Source organism: Taudactylus pleione, unplaced genomic scaffold, assembly GCF_031769625.1.
Source record: "Taudactylus pleione unplaced genomic scaffold, aTauple2 ptg000373l, whole genome shotgun sequence".
Taxonomy (NCBI): Eukaryota; Metazoa; Chordata; class Amphibia; order Anura; family Myobatrachidae; genus Taudactylus; species Taudactylus pleione.
Window position 1 is genome coordinate 4,201,536 of NW_028284774.1, and position 19,551 is coordinate 4,221,086.

At 42.2% G+C, this 19,551-nt stretch overlaps 1 protein-coding gene across 3 annotated transcripts in view; it reads right to left on the reverse strand.

Annotated features, from left to right (window-relative positions):
- The window catches only part of EVI5 (ecotropic viral integration site 5), a 118,666-nt gene that overhangs the window by 72,713 nt on the left and 26,402 nt on the right, over window positions 1-19,551 (reverse strand). Inside the window, exons 9-15 of one of the 3 annotated variants that reach the window (XM_088444902.1) lie at window positions 19,277-19,337; window positions 17,443-17,496; window positions 13,440-13,472; window positions 12,527-12,673; window positions 4,605-4,739; window positions 2,726-2,866; window positions 262-420 (exon numbers count right to left, since the gene is read on the reverse strand). In XM_088444902.1, coding sequence (XP_088301028.1) covers window positions 262-420; window positions 2,726-2,866; window positions 4,605-4,739; window positions 12,527-12,673; window positions 13,440-13,472; window positions 17,443-17,496; window positions 19,277-19,337 — 730 coding nt within the window. The remainder of the gene's footprint in view (window positions 1-261; window positions 421-2,725; window positions 2,867-4,604; window positions 4,740-12,526; window positions 12,674-13,439; window positions 13,473-17,442; window positions 17,497-19,276; window positions 19,338-19,551) is intronic. The other 2 variants (XM_088444903.1, XM_088444904.1) reach the window with 2 other exon arrangements.

Below are 19,551 nucleotides of genomic sequence, written 5' to 3' on the forward strand. Positions count from 1 at the left end.
TCTGCGATTTGACCAAAACACAATTTAAAGAATAATACGAGACGCTACTAATCTTGCTGCGTTTCAGTCGCACCGTATGGCGTACGGACGCTCAGTGCTAGCTCACAATGCTGTGGAGTGTAAGGAGTAGGGCCCAGGACAGAACAGCCTTTTACATCCAAGGGGGAGATAAACAGGTTAGAGAGAGGGAGGATGCCGGATAGTGGACAGTTACTTTTCTACATTTACAATAAAAACCCCACTAAACAAAGACTCTCAGACCTGTGTGTCCAGCTCCATCATCCGCTGCTTCATCTCTCGCAAGTCTGCTTGTCTCTCTGCTTCTCTCAGCCGTACACTCATTAGCTCATCCTGCAGTTCATTGACTGTATTTTTCTTTGGCGGATCTTTCCACCGACCAGCGGTGCGCGCCAAGTGTCTCTGGGATGAGAAACATTTTATTGACCTTAATAGCCTGGAGTAAACCAATATTTAGAAATAGAAACAAAGGGAACAAGGAACATCCCTGACAAACATACTAACAGTTATGCCCAGTAACAATCTACTACCCCCCCCCCCATTCACCCTCTGCCCATTCTCTGCCACCCCCTCTCCCCCCATCTATTACCCCTTTCTTCCCCTTGTCGCAGTCTCTTTCCTTCTCGTCTCTCCTCCCCATGTTTTTGCTGCCCACTTATTTTCTTATTCTCTTAGTATAAGTGCTCCCTGCTTTAGTATCTTTTTCTTCTCTCTTTTTTAGTCTGTCTATGCGTTTTATTTAGTATCTTCCGTTTAGGCTGTCCGATTTTTCTTTTTTTTTCTTCAAAATATACATATTTTTTTCCCCACCCTCGGAGCTTTCACGGCTATACGTCACTGGCCTATTTCTTATCTTGGCAAAGCTTCTGGTGACATCTACTGGTTGACCTGAATATTGCACTTTATGATCTATTGACATTTCACAGCATTGTACTGTGGGCCTGATTCCGAGACGGGCGCTCTGAATCAAGGCATTTCTTTTTTTGTTCGGCCTCCTGGCCACTGGCATAGCTGTGGGTGACCATCCACAGCTATTGCGAGCGGCCAGGTTGAAACTGGGTGGACCATGGGTGGCAACATTTTAAAGTGATCTTTAATTGCACTTCTGATGAGCAGAGGTATATCTCAGAGCAGTCATACTACAGCTGCCGATTCTGCATTGCACCCAAGCCTGCTGTACTTAGAGCATTTGAGAGAGTTTCCAGTTCATAGTTTAATCAGGTTCCCCTGGATAAATTGATAACATTTAGTTGTCAGGGGAATTCAAAGAACTTGTGTAACAAGTGGTTTATTTGATAAATAAATTATTTTCAGAGCCGACAAATATCTGCGTTATTGCCCGCAGTATGTAAAACACCAATACTATGAAGTACAAAATCAGGTGTGTAATAGTATTGTTATTTTATATTCTACAGACAAAAACACTGATAATTGGCAGCTTGGAAAAACCCCTGTTTAGGAAATAAGCCCCCGAGTGTAACCGCTTACAGCCAGGACAGAGTGCATGTGCAGAGCCTACTGTGTGGTGGTGGTCAGTGCTGAGTAATATTTTACAAGCATGGTTGACATTTAAAATTATAGTAAAGGTGCGTACACACTTGCCGATATTTTGGACGACTGAACGATAACTATCGTTCACTATATCGTCCAGTTTGTACGCAAAAACGATGAACTATAACGACCAACGATGCACGCTCGCGCAGGACGTTGGTCTTTGTCGTTCATCGCCCAAACATGCAGGCCAACCTGACGATATTGGCAGGTTGTTGCATGATCGGGCATGAGGGAGCCCGGCAATGAACGATATCGTTCAGTGTTTGAGCACACCCCTTCCGGGGGCACACTAGACGAGGTCACTCATGGAGGTGAATCGTCTAGTGTGTATGCCCCCTTTATGCACTCACTAAAGTGGGGTTATTTGGGCGGTGTGAAGGGGAGGGGAGGTATGTGCCCAACATTGGGGCTCATACATCGTTTTTATTAAATCCCTTTTTAGTTTTCTTATTCTACCCAAACTAAAAGCAGTATATTGGTATTTGATAGCCCAAAGCCTCATTCCTTTATAGCTCATATTTCCTATTCTTTGCAATTCTAAAGTTGTGGTACCATTGAAATTTGACATTTCCTACAGACTTGCATGTATCTTTCTGTTGCAAACACATGTGATGGTAAGTGGGGGGTGGGGGGGTTGGGAATACAATGTCAAAACCATTTTAGGTCTCTAACCACTTAACTGGCTATTTGTTCCCCCCACCCCCAAAACCAGCCAGAAATTGTTGTTTTTACAATGATGTTGTAAACGTCAATTAAAAAAACCCAAGTATTTTAATAAACAAAAAATACATATACACTTAAAGGTGTCTTGCACCCCCTTGTGCCAAATAGGCCCCCATTGCAGACTTACCACCCACTCCCATTGGCATTAGACTCCCTAGTGGTCACAAATCCTATTAACAGTACCCCACCTTCATCCTCTAAGTAGTAAAGGACACTGTTTTATAACCCAACCACACCCCATGTAAAATGCCCTTGACACTCAATTTCCATTAATTTAACAGTGCTGCTCACCGTGACAGAGGGGAACGTGAGATCATGTCTGTTTCTGACACTATAACAGTCGATATTTAATTCCTCAATTTGGTTTATTTAACTTTCTAGATAATAGATTCTCTATGCCTGTATGTTGACTTGTGTCCTATTAACATACCTGCCAGTGATCCTCCAAATCCTTAATTTGTTGCCTCTGTTCTCTCATGGCTGTTGAGGTTTCTGCTTCTCTAATCTTCACTGCAATAAGCTCTTCTTGTAGTCTCGCTAGGTTGTTTTCATCTGGAAAGGAATGATTTCTCTGCGCAAAATAAAAACAAAGCAATTAAACATGCTAAGGATTCGTAGTCAATAGACAATATTTTCCTTAGTCTTGGTTTAAAATCCCATATCCCATTAAGACCACTTGTTGTAATTTAATTTAATAAAAAAAAAAAAAAAAGGCACAGTATTACTAATGGTGAAATATTGAGGCATTATTTATTAACATTTATACTTAACCCTCACATTACATAGTGCTCTACAAAGACTATTTAGCCATTCACAGCAGTTACAGTGCTAGTGGAGATTACAATCTATATAACCTACCATACAGGAAAATACTCTATTGGATACATGTAGTAAGTAGCCTGAAAGTTGCAGGCAACTGCAATATGCAGTAATTAGCACTTTAAATTTAAGAGGCAAAACCAGGTTGCATTTAAAGAAAAAAAAAAAAAAGAAAAGTCTAAAGGTGCGTATACACACTGGGAGATTAAAATGGACGACTGAACGATAACGATATCGTTTAGTCGTTCACTTTATCGTCCATTTTTCACCTAAACGATGAACGATAATGACGAACAACCAACGATGCGTGCTCCCGCAGGTCGTTCGTCTTTATCGTTCATCTGGCAAACATGCAGGCAACCTGACGATATTGTCAGGTAGCTGCATGTTGGGGAATGGGGAAGAGAGCCTGACGCTGAGCGAGATCGGTAATGATATCGTTCAGTGGGTGTGCTCAATATCATGAACGACATTGCGCACACCCTGCCAGGGGGACACTAGATGATATCGCTCAGGGAGCATATCGTCTAGTGTGTATGCTCCTTAAAAGGTGCATACACACGGTACAATCTGTACCACCAACGACTTGAAAGATATCGTTCATAGAAATCGTTCATAGATATCTTTCAGTGAGTCATCCTGCCACATTTCTGAACAGGCAAAGTTGACGATATCGTCCAGATTGGCCTGCATGTACGGACGATCATAGATATAGTTACCGTTCATGCGGGAACGTGCATCGTTGGTCGTTCACTGAATTAAAAATGACAGATATGAACGATATATCGTTGAACGATCTGGTTATCGTTCAGATCATAAGAACATATTGTCCCATGTGTATACACATTAAGGGCGGTATCTAATTAGCCCCGAACATTGTTAGGACATTAATGAATCCCCCGGGGCTATATAATTAGCCCCGAAGTACGGCCCAACATGGGCCCTTATCGTGGGGGTTTTTTTTCGACCCCTTGTGTCCCAAGAAAAAAAACCACGAAAAGTGCAGTTTTTTTCACCACCGTAAAGGCAAAAACACATAGGAACCGTGATACCGAAATATCTTATTATTTTGTCTGAAATGATAGGATAGGGGAGAGAAAAAAAAAAAAAAAAAAGACATTGGCGAAAAACAGGGATCAAAAAAAATCCCTGATTTTCGACATTCGCGGCTAATTGGATACCCCCAAAGTCTGCATATTATCTGCCTATCCAAAGCCAATTAACCTACCTCTATGAGATAGGAGTGTGCAAAACACAAGGACACATAAGCCAAAACACATATCGGGTCCTGGTTGGAACCCATGCGTTGTGACGGAGTAATGCCAACCACTGTACCACCAACTAAAGAATGTGCTCATTTACTACAGTAAGATATCTAGCCAACTAAAAAACAGATCAAGAATAGCTAGCCATGTAGAGATCTTTATGTTGGCGAGTTGGAAACCAGGTTTAAAGACATTTTTAGTAGTCTAAAGGACAGCATCAAATACCTTTTTGATTTCCAGCATTTTGTCCTGCATTTCTTTCATTGCACAGTGGGATTCCGCCTCATTAAGTCTTGCTTGAACCAATTCCTTCTCCAGTTGCAGAACAAACTCCTCCGAATAGCGGGGGTTACATTTATGCTGTGGAAAGAAATTATGCTGCATTGATCTGTGATTAACATACGGACTGCTGCAGAACAAATACACAACTATAGATTACACAAAAAGGATGTTGTAAGGCAGTTTAAAGACATTTACAGTCTACAAAAGAAAGAAAAATTCCACATGGGAGAACCATAAATGTTAGAGTATTGAGGTCAAGATTTTTCTTTTGACTCCCCTAGCCAAGTTATATTTTCCCTAATATTAAGACAAATAGGACTTTTGGTCAATTTACCGTTGAATCCTTCTCTCTTAAGCAGGCTGGGGAACACTGGACCATGGGATTGTAGGTTGGGGCTGGAGTTGGCACTTAATGAAATGTAGCTTTAAAGCCTAAGCTCCTCCCCACTGCAATCACACAATTCCAGTACTTCTTTAAAAGACTCCGGAGAGGAGTAGCAGGAACCAAATGAAACTGTTTAGAACAAACAAACCAGTAGTGAAAAGACCCAAACACCTTGCACGACTGAGCGTAAGGGAGGGATCAGTGTTCCCCCAGCTTGCTTAAGAGAAAAGGATTCAACGGTAAGTTGACCAAAAATCCTATTTTCTCTTGCAGCAAAGCTGGGGAACACTGGATCATGGGACATTCAAAAGCCGCCCCCAGGGGATGGAACGCTCAGGCTGCCTAACCAGAGAACTGTACGCCCATACTGGGTGCCGCCGGAGGCAAAAACCCCGAAATGTAAAAATGAGCAAACGAGCGGACAGGGGACTAGATAGTTGCATGACGGACTTGTGCTGCTGAAGACCCGCATTACGCTGCCCATAAGATAGCTGCCGCCCTAGTGGAAGGCGCCGACACCCAGTCTGGTGGCGGTCATCCTGCACCAGAATAGGCTTGAGTAATGATCGAGCGGGTCCAACGCGCAAGGATCTGCTGAGTAGCCGGCCGACTATGTTCCCACACGTCAAAAAGAACCCGCAGAGAAGAGTGCAGCATACCAAAGATGACGTGTCAAAAAGAAATCTGCTTAGCTCAGCTCAACTGGCAGAGCCTGATCATCAGAGTCCCGACGAACCGGGAGGACAATATCCTGTGTAAGTACAAGGCCAAAGCAAGTGTCGGTGGGAACATAAAACCTGTACAGAGCAACTGCATAGTCATCTTGGAAGACAAGATAAAGGTGGTTTGCCAACCCCAAACACTGAACTATGCAGAGGGAAGCCAATAGCCCTAGGGAAGACCAGCTTCCGAGTAACTAACCGAAGAAATATTGTGCTTACCTCTCATCCTAGGCTCAGTTATGTGGTGGTGGACAGATTTGTGTTTCCGTTTGTCCACATATTTATATTACATTGGCCATAAATAATTTGATTTGGTGCTGGACCACCAACCTGGGGCCCTGCAAGTGTCTCGAGGCACCCCAGGGTGCCACGGCGCAGTTTGGGAACCGATGATCTAGGGGCTTCACAGTGATTCCCTGCTGAATTGGTGGGACATTAGCGGCTGGCTCTGTGTGAGAGACTGGGCACAGGTAGCTTCCATGTCCAGCTACGGTTTGGCTTGAAGGCCATTTGGCTCCATGCTTCGCATACGCATTCATTACCAGTGTGTTCCTTACACTATCTTCTGTTTGTTAAGGACGTTCTCTGTTGGCCACAACAGGATAATTACCACCTCCTTCGAGGTGGTAAGTCCTTGGAAAGTCAGTCTGACACAAGCCAAGTCTTCAATGGCAGGGGGTTAGTTTCCGTGGGGGACTCTTTCGTAACGCTCTCCATTCTGGGGACACTGCTCCAAGGAAGCCTGGGGCCAAAAGAACTGTCTCTCTCTCTCTCTCTACTCAGTTCGCTTGCAAACGGTAGGACAGTTGCTCCAGTTCAGTGACCGTGGAATGATGTCTTCAGACTGCTGGGTGCTTGTCATCTTTCGCTAGGGTTTCATCTAGGACCTCAGTGGTCCGCCACCAAGGGTTTTTTTTATTCACATCGCTCTTCCCCGGGAACGCAGTGACATTGTGCTGTGCTATCTTTCCACTCCTCTTTCTGCTACAGTTCCGCAACAGGTACGGAAACTGGGCTTCTATCTCCTTCCTGGTTCGAATGCCGAATGGCTCATTCCGAACGCCGTGGTCTCCTTGTGCCTTGAGCACCACGGGGTGGGTAGTTCAGTTGGCATGATCTCCTTCAGATCAGGAATCCACTGCGGAGGATAAATCCTCGCTAGACTTTGGGAACACGTGTCTTCAGTTTCCGTTTTAGGCAGGTCGTTATACTTCAGTGGGTAATCGACTCAGTTACCTGTCTATTCCGGGCCCTACCCCTGCTCTGTGTGTTTGCAACACAATACGGCTACATGGTGCCTAGAAAATGTATCACAGTTCGCCGGCCCTCTTCAAAGGTTCGGTTTGTGATGGATACCTTGGTTTCACAGTTGCGGACCATCCTACGTCGCTTGTTTCACATACGCTTGGATCACTGCTGTATTCCAACTTGGCACTGGCTCCCTGGTTTCCTTGTCTGTGCCTTCAGTTCTGAGGGTGGCCTCTGACACCTCTCTTCAGCTGGGTTTTTCTTGCAGCAGACAGGTAACGGACCCAGCCCTTGGTCCAAGGCTCGGTTGGTGTCACGTCTGTTGACGTTGTGGAACATTTGGTGTTGGTCTCCACTTGGGGACCGCTCAGTGGCCCAGGTTCTACTCACGGGAGTCCCAGTGGATACTCTTGAAAGATTTGCTTGGCATCCCTCTCGTCTCAGTTCCCGTCCTGCCAGACAGCACCAGTCACTCTCCATGGATGGTGGGTTTCTGTTCTTCTCCTCTGGGTCCCATCCTTGGTTCTTCTGTATTGGTTCATTGTGACCTCGGCCGAGAGTCTCCTGGGCTGAGGTGCTGTGAATTTGCTTTTTTCAGCTCCGAGGCCTTGGATCACCGTCACGACTGCTCGACTGTTCGATGGACTCAAGCTACAATCCATCATGCTGGATGTATTGGGGGTCCTGTCCATCCTCACTGGCTGCCTGGGCGCAGCCAGTCAGACAAATGACCTGGCGATGGCATATGTACGTCCACAAGAATGCAGCAATGATGCTGAGGTCTTTCTAGGGTGGTGTCCTTTATTCAGTCTCTCTCAGCAGTGGTCATTACTTGTAAAGGGAGATTGGACAGTGGACTTTTTCAGTTTTCTCCAAGGGCAGTGGGCTCTCCCTCCAGCGGTCTTCCTGCCGTTTGGGCATGAGGCCTTTCGATCGGTAGGAAGACCTCCCTACATGTTTGCGAGGCTCCACAGTCTGGTATGTGATCCAGGTATCAGCTGGCTTCCACAAGTGGCTGCCTTGACTATTCTGGGGAATGTTTCCTAGAAAGCATCTGTTTCCGCTGTCCACACACTTCCCTCAGGTCTCCAGCAGCATTGAGGCTTCCAGAGTGAGGGTAACCCTGGTGGCTCCAGGCTGGCTACACTAGTCATGCGGACGTTCTCCCAAGGTTAGTAGGTACGGGGTGGCATCTCCAGTTTCATCCAGACCTGCTGCGACTTGGCCAGTTTCTGCAAGGACACTTTCCTTGTTTGTTTTTCGCAACAGGACTTCTGAGAATGAGAAAGCTGCAGATTTTTCTCTTGAGCTAGATTCCATGTCCTAGATTCCATGTCCAGCTCTCGCTTACCTCCAGGTTTGGAAACTCTACCTCTGGTGGTGTCCCTGTTACGTGTTTGAGTCTCTCACATTTCTTGGCCTTCCTTCTGGAGGGTGTGGAGGCAGATTGTCAACTTCATTTTGGGACAATACAGGCTTTGGCCCTTTTATTATCTTTCCAGCAGCGCTGGTCTTTTCTTTCGAGGGTCCAAACTGAATATAATATATTATATATCTATATCTATATATTTATTTTCTCTCAGCCTTCCCTGAGGAGAGGAGGAAAGAACTGCACCAGCCGTGATCCCAGCCTGCATGGTACATAAGCACTCAGGAGTACAGCAGCACACCTCCTTGTAGCAGCAGACAGTACTGGAATTACTGTTGATGGTATGTGCAGAGAAGGCCTGCAGCTACAGGCTCCGCCCCCCTGATTCATGGCTGCACTCCCTCTCTGCAACAAGTGCTACTCCCTTGCCTGGGGAAAGCACTTAGTATTCTCTGTCTGAGCAGCCTGCGAGGCGCCCGCACAGCTCAACTAAAAATAGAAAAGTAGAACTACAAAAATAAAAACGCTACCTGCAAGGACTGCATGGCAGCCCATCCAAAACGTGTCCTACTCCTCAGGCACTTAAAGACAACTGAAATTGTGGGATTGCAGGGGGAGGAGCTAGGATTGAAAGCTACATTTCATTAAGTGTCAGCTCCAGCCTCAACCTACAATCCCATTGTCCAGTGTTCCCCAGCCTTGCTGCAAGAGAAATTTAATTTAAAGCACTTTAGATGGAGAGTTCTTTTCATTTAAAATTCAGAGATTATACAAATTCTTTGTGTTTTTAGATGCCAATTGGCTGTCAATGTGCTTTTCAGTATCTGGTAAAATAGAAAAAAAGCATGGAATGTGTGTTAGACACACCAAAACGGCATCAGTAGTGTGCATTCATTTCCCTGTGCAGGCGTGTGACCGAGCCCTGAAACTAACACACGTGCAGGAATCCAGTCATGCAGGCAGATGGCAGAGCAGACAAACGTGGAAATATAGAACGCCAGTCTCATGCTGGAAAGATTCTGTAACCTGTCTGATCAAAGTAAATCATAATTACACTGGGAAGAAACAATTGTTTTGCACCCAATCACTAAAAAATAAAAACAGGGATAATTAGGCAGGTTCTGTTACAAATATATGGAATCTACTACTTTGACCTGCAGTTCCTATAAGAATGAGCTGACAGACCATATGAGCCTGGTGGGAAGGGAACAGCAGAAACCATGATGTGCCTACTGGTAGGGGATTGTAAGATGCACAGCAAACATTAATGTGCACTGTCTCCTTTTATGTATTTATTCTTATTGACTTTAGTCTAGTACTATAATATACAACATAGGCCAACGTAGCAAATGCATTGAAGACCGTACAATGACATTGGGTTGTACTAATAACTGTACTTTCATCTTTACATACAGTCATCATGCAACTTAACACTGAATGAAGTCATTTGAGTGCTATACACACACTTCCTGATCCACTTTATGTAACTGACCCCGGTCCATGTATAATTGATGCTAATCTTATATGACACATCATTAGAATATGTAGCGTGTAATAACCTCACTCCCGACCTCTCCTAGCCCATTCACACAGCTGTGACTAATGCTCACAAACTGTTTTAGACTTTGTTTTGCTCTTAATGACGACTAGAACAGGCCTGGCCAACGTGTGGCTCTCCAGCTGTTGTGAAACTACAAGTCCCAGCATGCCCTGGCACAGTTTTGCTATTCAGGAATCCTAAAACAGTGTTAGGGCATGCTGGGACATGTAGTTTCACAACAGCTGGAGAGCCACAGGTTGGCCAGGCCTGGACTAGAGTATTCCCTGGATTTGCCAGTACGAAAGCAGGCTAATCTAATTATACTGAAATAATTTCCCAGAGAACAGACAGGGATGCTGAAAACATAAAATACTCCAGAAAATTGCCTTTACATTTCCAATCCATTAGGAAACCACATGGTTTATTTCACATTCACCTCATTAGCGGACAGCACCGACAAGTAAGGAGAGATATGGGCGACCATGAATCTAGATGTCATAAGCGTGCAACCCTACAAAGTGTTGGCAAACTTAATATAGGCAGGATGTAAACCTACATAGTTGTGAGATCAATCTATTGCTATACAAGAATTTAGATTTAAACCCAAAATAAAAGCATCATTCACTGCTAGAGACTGCTCTAAGCCCTAGGTAGTGTACTAACAGGATTGTAGTAATTGTTTTCCCTTACAGTCCTTAGCATTTTACAACTAATAAAAGGTCATGAATATATATGGTTTCATTAAAGTACTACGAAACACCACTGTTCCATCTCTCTGCCTGTCAATTCTGAGCTCTGCCTTAAAACAAAATAAAAAGGTTCAGCCCTATGGACTAAAGAACCGCTGATGCTCTCAAGACTACAGCAAAGAACTGGCTGGTATGGAGGAATTCAATACTCTGGACAAACAGCTCTATTTTTGTGGCACACATCCAGCACTAGGAAATTAATAAATGTTGCGTTTCCTAGGAAATTTGCTCCATTATACGTTCCTATGAAATTTGCTCCATTAAACATAAGTGGAGCAACTGGGCAGTATTAACAACATTAAGACAAATTTCTATGTAAAATCAAAGTGCTGCTGGTTCCTAAAGGCATGTGTGGGAATTAAAATGACCATAAAGGTTATAAAAAAAAAAAAAAAACTGCATTAAAGCAGGACACAAACATGGTAAAAAATAATTATCAAGTATCTTAAATTAATGTAAGTAAATACAATCCAAAATAAAGAAAAAAACAAAAACATCTTGCAAAACTTCCAGACTTTAGTTGTCCAGCAAGTATGACTGCTTTAGCAAAATCTGCTACATGCAGAAATATCTAACTGTAAATCCATGGACTGGAAAACAAATTCCTTTACCAGTAGAACCACCAACAAACTTTTGAACAGCTGAAAATGTAAATTAGTAATTTGTGTCAAAGTTTTCCTAGTATCTGTAGAGAACCTAACACTTTTCTAGCATAACACAGTAGGGTGGAGGTAATTAATAAAAATGACATTGGGTGCCATGACGACTGGGGAAACCGCACCTGAAAAGTACTTTCTGTAGATGGAATGCCTTAAGCTGGGTATACACTTGTCCAATTCTCATCCAAGCCAACCTCCGGAACTACATTGGTAGTGTGTGTACGCTCACACAACATCTGGTTTCATTCAATCCAGATCGCCCATCACCAGACCAAAATTAGAAGTGTGTACACTCCCGAGACTGGTTTGTCCAATTCATCACTGGGAGTGGCAGCCAAAAATTGGTAGTGTGTGTACGGTGACATTCCTTTCGGCAGATAATTCCAGCAGATACAGATTTAATAACAAAATTGGACAGTTATGTACGCATAGATTGGGTGTTGTATCTTTGACCTAGCTCTCCAGTAAGATTGTGTCAACAGTCTGGTTGGGACTTGGACAAAGGATTGGACAAGTGTGTCCCCAGCTTTACACAATTTATTGCATACATGTTGGTGGGCCTGCATATAGTAAGGAATTACATAATGAATGTGCTAGTGCACAGTCTTATTTCCAGTTGAGAGGTTACAGGCCACAATGTTCATCAATGATACTGAAGCGATGTAGTGTGTGCAAAGGAATGGCATCACTCATTAAGCAGGACTGGTCCAAAGCTTTAACAGAGCAAGAGGATGAACATCTAACCCCTTTGTATCTCACTACCCTCCTAATTTCACTGATGAAAGTCACTTTATAACTTCCTACCCAAATACTCAATCTTATGTATAAGTGCACTAGAAACTTATATTGCGAACTCTACCAAGATGATGTATTGCCAAATTATAGATAAAATGGCTCATGGCAACTGAACAGAAACTCTCATAACAGACTAGGGTGACCTAAACTGTGCACAGATTTAACATCTCTGTAGCTGCAAGTTTCCTTATTATTCTGTCCAAAAATGAACGGAGGTACCTCATGGAGATAAAACAGACTTAAAACAGTGATCAAAGCATTGTCGTTATTAGCTAACTTGGTCATAAAGTGATGCCCTCGATCATTTCCAAACACCACAAACTAAACCATTGATCAGGTCTGCAGAGAGAATAAGGCAGAATCAAACAGGTCAGATAAAGTGCAGCCGGGCTTCTTACCAATTGCTGTTGTTGCCGCAGCTCGCTGATGGTATGGTGAGCCTGCTCCAGCTTAGTGCTGGACTCATCACTCTGTTGTTTCATGGTGGCCAGCTCCCGTTTTATGAGGTAGTTTTCCTCTGCCTCCTGGGCCCTTGTCACTTGTCCCTTTGGACATAATTTTAAGGTTTTTGAACAATCCAGATGTCAAAAAAAGAAAGCCCCTCGAGAGTGCATTTGTGTACCTTTGCCAAACAGCAGAGTGAACACTTAAAATATTCATGTCATTTAAACACAAGAGTGGCAGCCATTTTGTGATGGGAACCAATGTTACTAGTTCCTTGTGGTTTGAAAGGCTGCATTTGAATGCTGGTATATCCTACAAAACACTGTTGCCTCTTCATAGTATGAATATCGGTTCAGATGACAAAGTGGCCGCCATCGCTATGTATAGATGACAGCTGCACTTGAATCTCCCCAGAAGCTTTCCTATTTCAAGTTACAAATACAAATTCTGGACTGCATTATTGGAGAGAATCTAAAATGGATCAAGAATAATAGAGATGATATTTGACATTCCAATTAGGATTTAGTTCATGCAAAATGATCGAGCTAGGATCATGCAATGTAGTTAGTTTTTATGATCAATTAAGAAAATAATATATAAAATGTTAATTTGGCTGGACCTACAAATTTTGTTGTAAGAACTACAATAAAGGGGTTAGAGACACACACCGGATTAACACAGCGTGCAGGTCACCATGATTTAGTATTGACAACATTCTTTTGCTGTAATTTATAATTAAAGCAGGGGTAGGGTATTCACATTGATGCATGTAAAAATAATGCATGCATCACACCCCGAAAAAAACATCACTGTATTAATTTAACTGGGATTGGTTGTTATTGAGGATAAAAAAAGTGATGACTATACCTGTATCAATCTATCTGCCAAGGATGCACTTTCCTATGAAAAAGGAAAAATTCAGAAAGGAATTTCAGAAGAGACAGATGAAAAAGAGTGACAAGAAAATAAAATCAGGTGTGTAGAGTAAGCAAAGTGATTCTACCTCCTTTGGATAAACATATTATCACAAGTTACAAACTAGTGGTATAGCACATCCCATAAGATGAGTGCTATAATCATCTTTGAGAAGGAAACGGGGGATTCAATTAGTCACAATGTGCTGTGATGTGCACAGATCAAGTACTTACGGTAGTACACGCATCACTACATTTACTTGCAATGTCGGCAGGATGCGATGTGCTTTTCCGGAAGGGCACGCCGCACTGACATTGGGAATTGAATTCCCCCCTTTGGTTCAAAATATTTGGCCTGCATTCATTTCTACAAAAAGCAGGTGCACAGCAGCTACTTATTAAAGTTTAAAGATTCAAAAGGAGGTAGAATTGTTTATCTCAAAGTGCATAGAATGTCGTGCAAAAGCGGAAGAGTCCATAGAAAATGTGATCATTCAGAATGACATGTGCAGAGTGAGGACATAAAATCACATTAATTATAGATGCATTTTGGAAGCCTACAGAAAACAGTTCCTTGAAGTCCTGTCACATTAAAATCAAATCACAGCAAATCGCAGCGTATTCACACATTGTCCAACAAAATAAATGCCCTTTTAATAGATACGTACAACCACAATACAATCTGATGGACCTGGACCAATATAGCCATTACCATGGTTTTATAGAACACTACTTTCTTAATTTTATTCAACACAAACCAACATTAAAAAGGTTCTAGATTGTGTTTCCTAATTTGCTACATTTCAACATAGTTCTGCTATAAACACTAAACACTTTTAGCAAAGCTTAACATTATAAAAAAATAACCTAATTATTAAAAAGGTACATAAAAAGTATTACCGTTTGTACTTATTTTAAAGCATTCACAGGATATTGTATAATCTTTTTACACAAGTAAATGTAGTTTGACTTCACACTATAAATCACAATGTATAAAAGGTCACAGAGTTGGCTCTTGACCACCATTTTTTTATTTTTGTCACGACACACTAAAAACAAAAATCTCATAACAATTCATCTGGGCACTCCTCTGCACAATAAGCTATGTTACAATACTCAGAGCCCTTTCAGACTAAGAGCCATAGTCAATTTGAGCGGACCCGCGATACTTTTCCGCCTCCCAGACTTTGCCTACATCGCGTGTTTTGTAGGCGGAAAAGTATAGCGCGCGTGCCCGTTTTACCCCGTAATCAATTTGAAAAGTACACGAAAACGGGACCCGGTGAAACTTGAACAGGCGGAAAGTACTGTCAGATTTGGGGAAATTAGCCTGACACCCCCCAAAAGATGCTCTGACATGGGGGTTAGCTATGGTACCCCCCAATTTGGCTTGTTGAAGGTATTTGGCGTTTTTAAACGGGCTCAGTAGCTGCTAAATAGCGTTTTTGTATAAGTGGTGCAGAATAGTATCCAAGACAACTTTTTGCAGAAAAAAACTTATCCCAGCAAATTTGGGGTACTTGAAAATGGGGGGGGGTCAGCATATTTTAAAGTTGCTAAAGTTAAGTTGAAAAAAATTGTGAAAAATCCACCTGCTGCAAGCCCCTGCAATGAAAAAAAAAAAAAAAAAAAAAACATGGGTCATACTTGGGGACCTCCCCAGAGTCAAGTTTGCTAGTTTTTAACTTTATCCCCCAACATTTTTTTTTTCGCCCCCAAACTCTGATTTTTTTTGGGGTGTCAAAGTGTTTTTTTTATTTTTTTTATTTTACACCGTTTACCTTTGGGGGACTGTATATAAGGTGCAGTCAGAGATTGCTAGACTCTTCATGTAGATTGCTACTATTTCAAGGAGTCTCCCTGACAATCAGGGAGAGTTGGCAAGTATGTTGTGTTGTACATCACTGAGAATGCTGTAGAGTGCTCACAACATTGCACCCAATACCCCTTCTCAGCTGGCCAAAATACCCGGGTTATTGCCATGTCAACCCGGGTAGTGGCTCAGTGGAAAAGGCTCCTAGAAACAAATTCTGAGTTGATTGACCCAGGATTTCTTCCCGGGTATCGAGCAAGGTTACCCAGGTCTTCAATGGAAACGGGTTACCCAGGTCTTCCGACCAGAGACCCATTTCCAGCATGCTGATTGGGTGGTATTCAGAAGCTGTGTGACAGCTGTCAACGGGGAGGGAGAGATTACAGCCTCCCCGTATGGTCCAGACTGTTCCGGTTTTTACCCCCTCCCCTGGTCACCGGTCCACTCCGGTCTGACATTCAGGGGAGATATCGCGTTTCCGGCGCTTGGTGATGACATAGTTAGTGATCAGCGGGTGCAAATTTAGTATCTTTTATTTGTTCCAAGAGGTCTTTTTAAGCAAACTTCTGGGAGAAAATATTGTTCACAAGTAATAAAATGACCGTGGGGCTAGTCTATTCTGTTATTTATAGATGGACCAGAAACATTGCAACCATCAAGGGTTTGCAGTGTGTACTCAATTTCTTACAGGGGTCTGCACTAGACGATCGGGTGCCCGACCGCGCTATATGGCGACCCCTGCAGTTTCCTGCTGCATGGGGTAGTCAGCCGCATTGTCAGGTTGAGCTGCATGTATGGATGAAATGACGATGCGACTGACAACCAAACGGGAGAACGCACCAGACAACAGAGCGTACACATTAGACGATTTTGAACAATTTGCGTTTCGATTCGTCGGAATTGTCCAAAATCGTTCAAAGAAAAATAGTCTGTGTACCCAGCTTTAGTCTATGGTCATTTTCAGCAAGTTTGTGCTTGGCCATTCAGCTGTGTGGTTGCAGCATAATAATAATAATAATAATAATAATAATAATAATAATAATTTGTTACAAATAGCAGAAGGTAGAAACAGAACATAATTATGGAATATACAAAAAACAATAGTGAATATTAAGAGCTAAAGATGTATGGTACTGCATTTATAAAATGAAGACCCGCAACAGGATACTCCACATACATTTTATATACATGTCTAAATTAAACAAAAGAAAAGGCAACCGCAAGAAAAGCAATCTTGTTTTTTTTATATTTTCACAAGTACTTATTTCTGTTTTGCATGCTTTAAAGAGTACGGTAATCCTTCAGTTTAGAATACATAGTAGGGTTTAAAAAATCCAACAACTTCCCAAAGGCTATTAATCCAGTGGTTCTCAAGCTCAGCCCTCAGGACCCCAAACAGGTCAGGTTTTCCAGGTCACCCAGCAGCTGCACAGGTGTATTCATCAATCACTAACGTACTTAAAAAAAAAAAATCCACAGGTGGAACTAATGACTCACTTGTGAAACTGTAACGAGACCTGGAAAACATGCACTGTTTGGGGTCCTGAGGACAGAGTTTGAGAACCTGTGCATTACTCGATCATTTCACAAATAATGTAAAAAATAAGCCCTATATCAACTAACAAACTAAACCTATCAAGCAAAACTAAATTGTACGTACGGCTTTCAAACCCTGCACAAAATATATTTCTCAGTTAGCAAGATACAGAACTTTTGTATACAGACTCAAGCGTTTTGCTTCAGGTGTCCAGGTAAAATGGATACACACATTAAAAAAGGTAATAGGGTCGAACAATACATTTTATACTCTAATGCAAGGGGGTAAGCAACGCGTTGCTCTCGCTGCTGTAGAACTGGACATCCCTGCATGCCCTGCCAGTTTTAGAATATCCTAACTGCAAAACTGTTGCATGGCATGCTGGGATGTGTAGTTCCACAGCAGCTGGATTGTCACGGGTTATCTACCCCTGCTCTAATGCAATGTAATTAAGAAAGAAAAACAACAAAGAAAAGTAGTTCAGATGATCATATGTACATTTGTGCAGTATTATAGCATTACAGTTATGGGGTTCGCAACAAATGCATCTATCATTAGATCTCTCATTAAGGAGTAAAAAGGGGTTAAAAACAAAATAAATCTTACTTTTTCTAAGGTTTCAATACGCTGCTTCAAAAGTCTGTTCTCTGTGCGCAACCTCTGGCAAAACACAACAAAAATGTAATAGTTTTTTTCTACATAATTAAATTATGGAACACTAACAACTGAAATCCTATTTATATGACAGGTTCTGCAATAACTGCAAGGTACAGGATTCTATATGTAGGAAACACACTTCTCATATAGAGCTCGGGAGGGTGGAAAGGAGCGAGATGTATTTCTTTTCTTCCTATGCCTTCAAATGCACATTTTACATTTACATTACTCAATATGGGGCTGATTCAGATGTGGACTTTGTGTCTGCTGCAGTAGTCACACCTGCGACTTTATGTAAGTGATAGTATTAAAGTGTGTACAAGAATGCGTATCTCTGCACGATGTAATACAGTCTTTAGATGCAACTATCAGTCACACCATAGAAGCTTGCACCAACCCAATGTCACATGCCGTTTCAGCGTCAGAGTATGGTCGCCTATATCTGCAACTGTGTGCATAGCCACTTTCACTGACACGCTTGCCCATGACACGGACCCTTTTTTCGCTCAACTCAGTGTACATCGGCAGTGCGTCCATCTCTGAATTAAGCTATATATTATTCTTACACTTTGCCTCATGAAGAGGTTACGTTCAGTATACAATATGTGATGTCAAACTTTTACATGTTTATGGGTACCCATAAACAGTTACGGTAAGTCAGTAATAGAAGTATATATAAGTTGTTTAAAGATTGGTGCCGTATAATCACAGGAACCAGCCATGTAAAAAGATAGATTTAAAAAAAAAAAAAAAAAAGAAGTTTTTCATGAAGTATTATTTAAGGAATTCGGATGCACTCCCTCATATTGTCCTACAAAAGCCCCCTGTTGGGAGTGTTCCTGTGACCTACGAGACTATCAGAGTTTGATGCCCCCAGACCCATGATCTTTGCCCACTACACATCACATTTCCACTTCTATCCGGTAGGAAGCCATTGTGGTCAGAGTGACTATCTTTTGTCCATACCCTTAGGTGTTCTAGGTCTGCAAATGTATTGTGTGGCATTTTTTTTTCTGTCCAAATAAAAGGATAAAAGCACAATTAACTAATAGTGAGCCAAAATCAGGATCTAGGAATCATTGTAGGAAAGTGTGTGGAATGTTCCTGCTGTGATGGAGGTTCCGATATTCCATAACGAGGCTGAGGACTGAAAATATTCATGACATTCCTGATCGGTATTGCACACACAGGAATGAAAAGTAAAAAATGTGTTTGAGCAAAAATATAGATCTATTCATGAAGGGGTTCAATTCTTTTCACGAGATGGATTTCCTGGGCTAACTGCCCCGGGCCGCACTGTAAACACACGACTAGCGGATTTCTGCTCGCACCCACCTGAGGTGTGAGCAGAAATCCGCTCTAACTAGTGCCCAGAGCATTGGACGCAGTAAGGTGTATATCACGGCTGATGAAGTCACCTGAACAACTCCAGGCACTTAACCCAAGTGCTACATCCCCGCAAAAAGAAATTAATTAACCCCACCCATGGTGATTTGTCCATTCCTTTAGGAGAGCTTGAAAACTATTTCTGGGCTCATGCATTAGCACTGATATTTTCACCTAGGTTGATCTGTAGAATTAGCGGATGTAATGCATTCTTCTTATTTATGGTGTGTGTATAATATATATATATATATATATATATATATATACACACATACATATACACACACACATACACACACACACACACACACACATATATTCACACACTTACCCCAATGTATATAGAGGTGCCGAAGAAAGGGGGTGGAGCTTAATTTTACATACCCAAATCACTTACCTTGATCTCAACTTGCTCCTCCATCTCCTTTGTTTTTATTGTAGTGTACTCTTTTTCTAACCTGAAATAAAACAAAAATGGTAAATGGTGCACATTAGAGAACAAGTGGTATTCCACAAACAAAAGGACTTTAGTTACTGCCTTATAAGCACTGTACGCACAATGGGTCTGATTCAGAGGTGCACAGTGACTATGCCGCACGCAACCAGGCAATGTTTTCAATCTGCGCATGCATCCCGATGGTTACTGCAGAAAGAAGTTGGACGCAGAGAGAG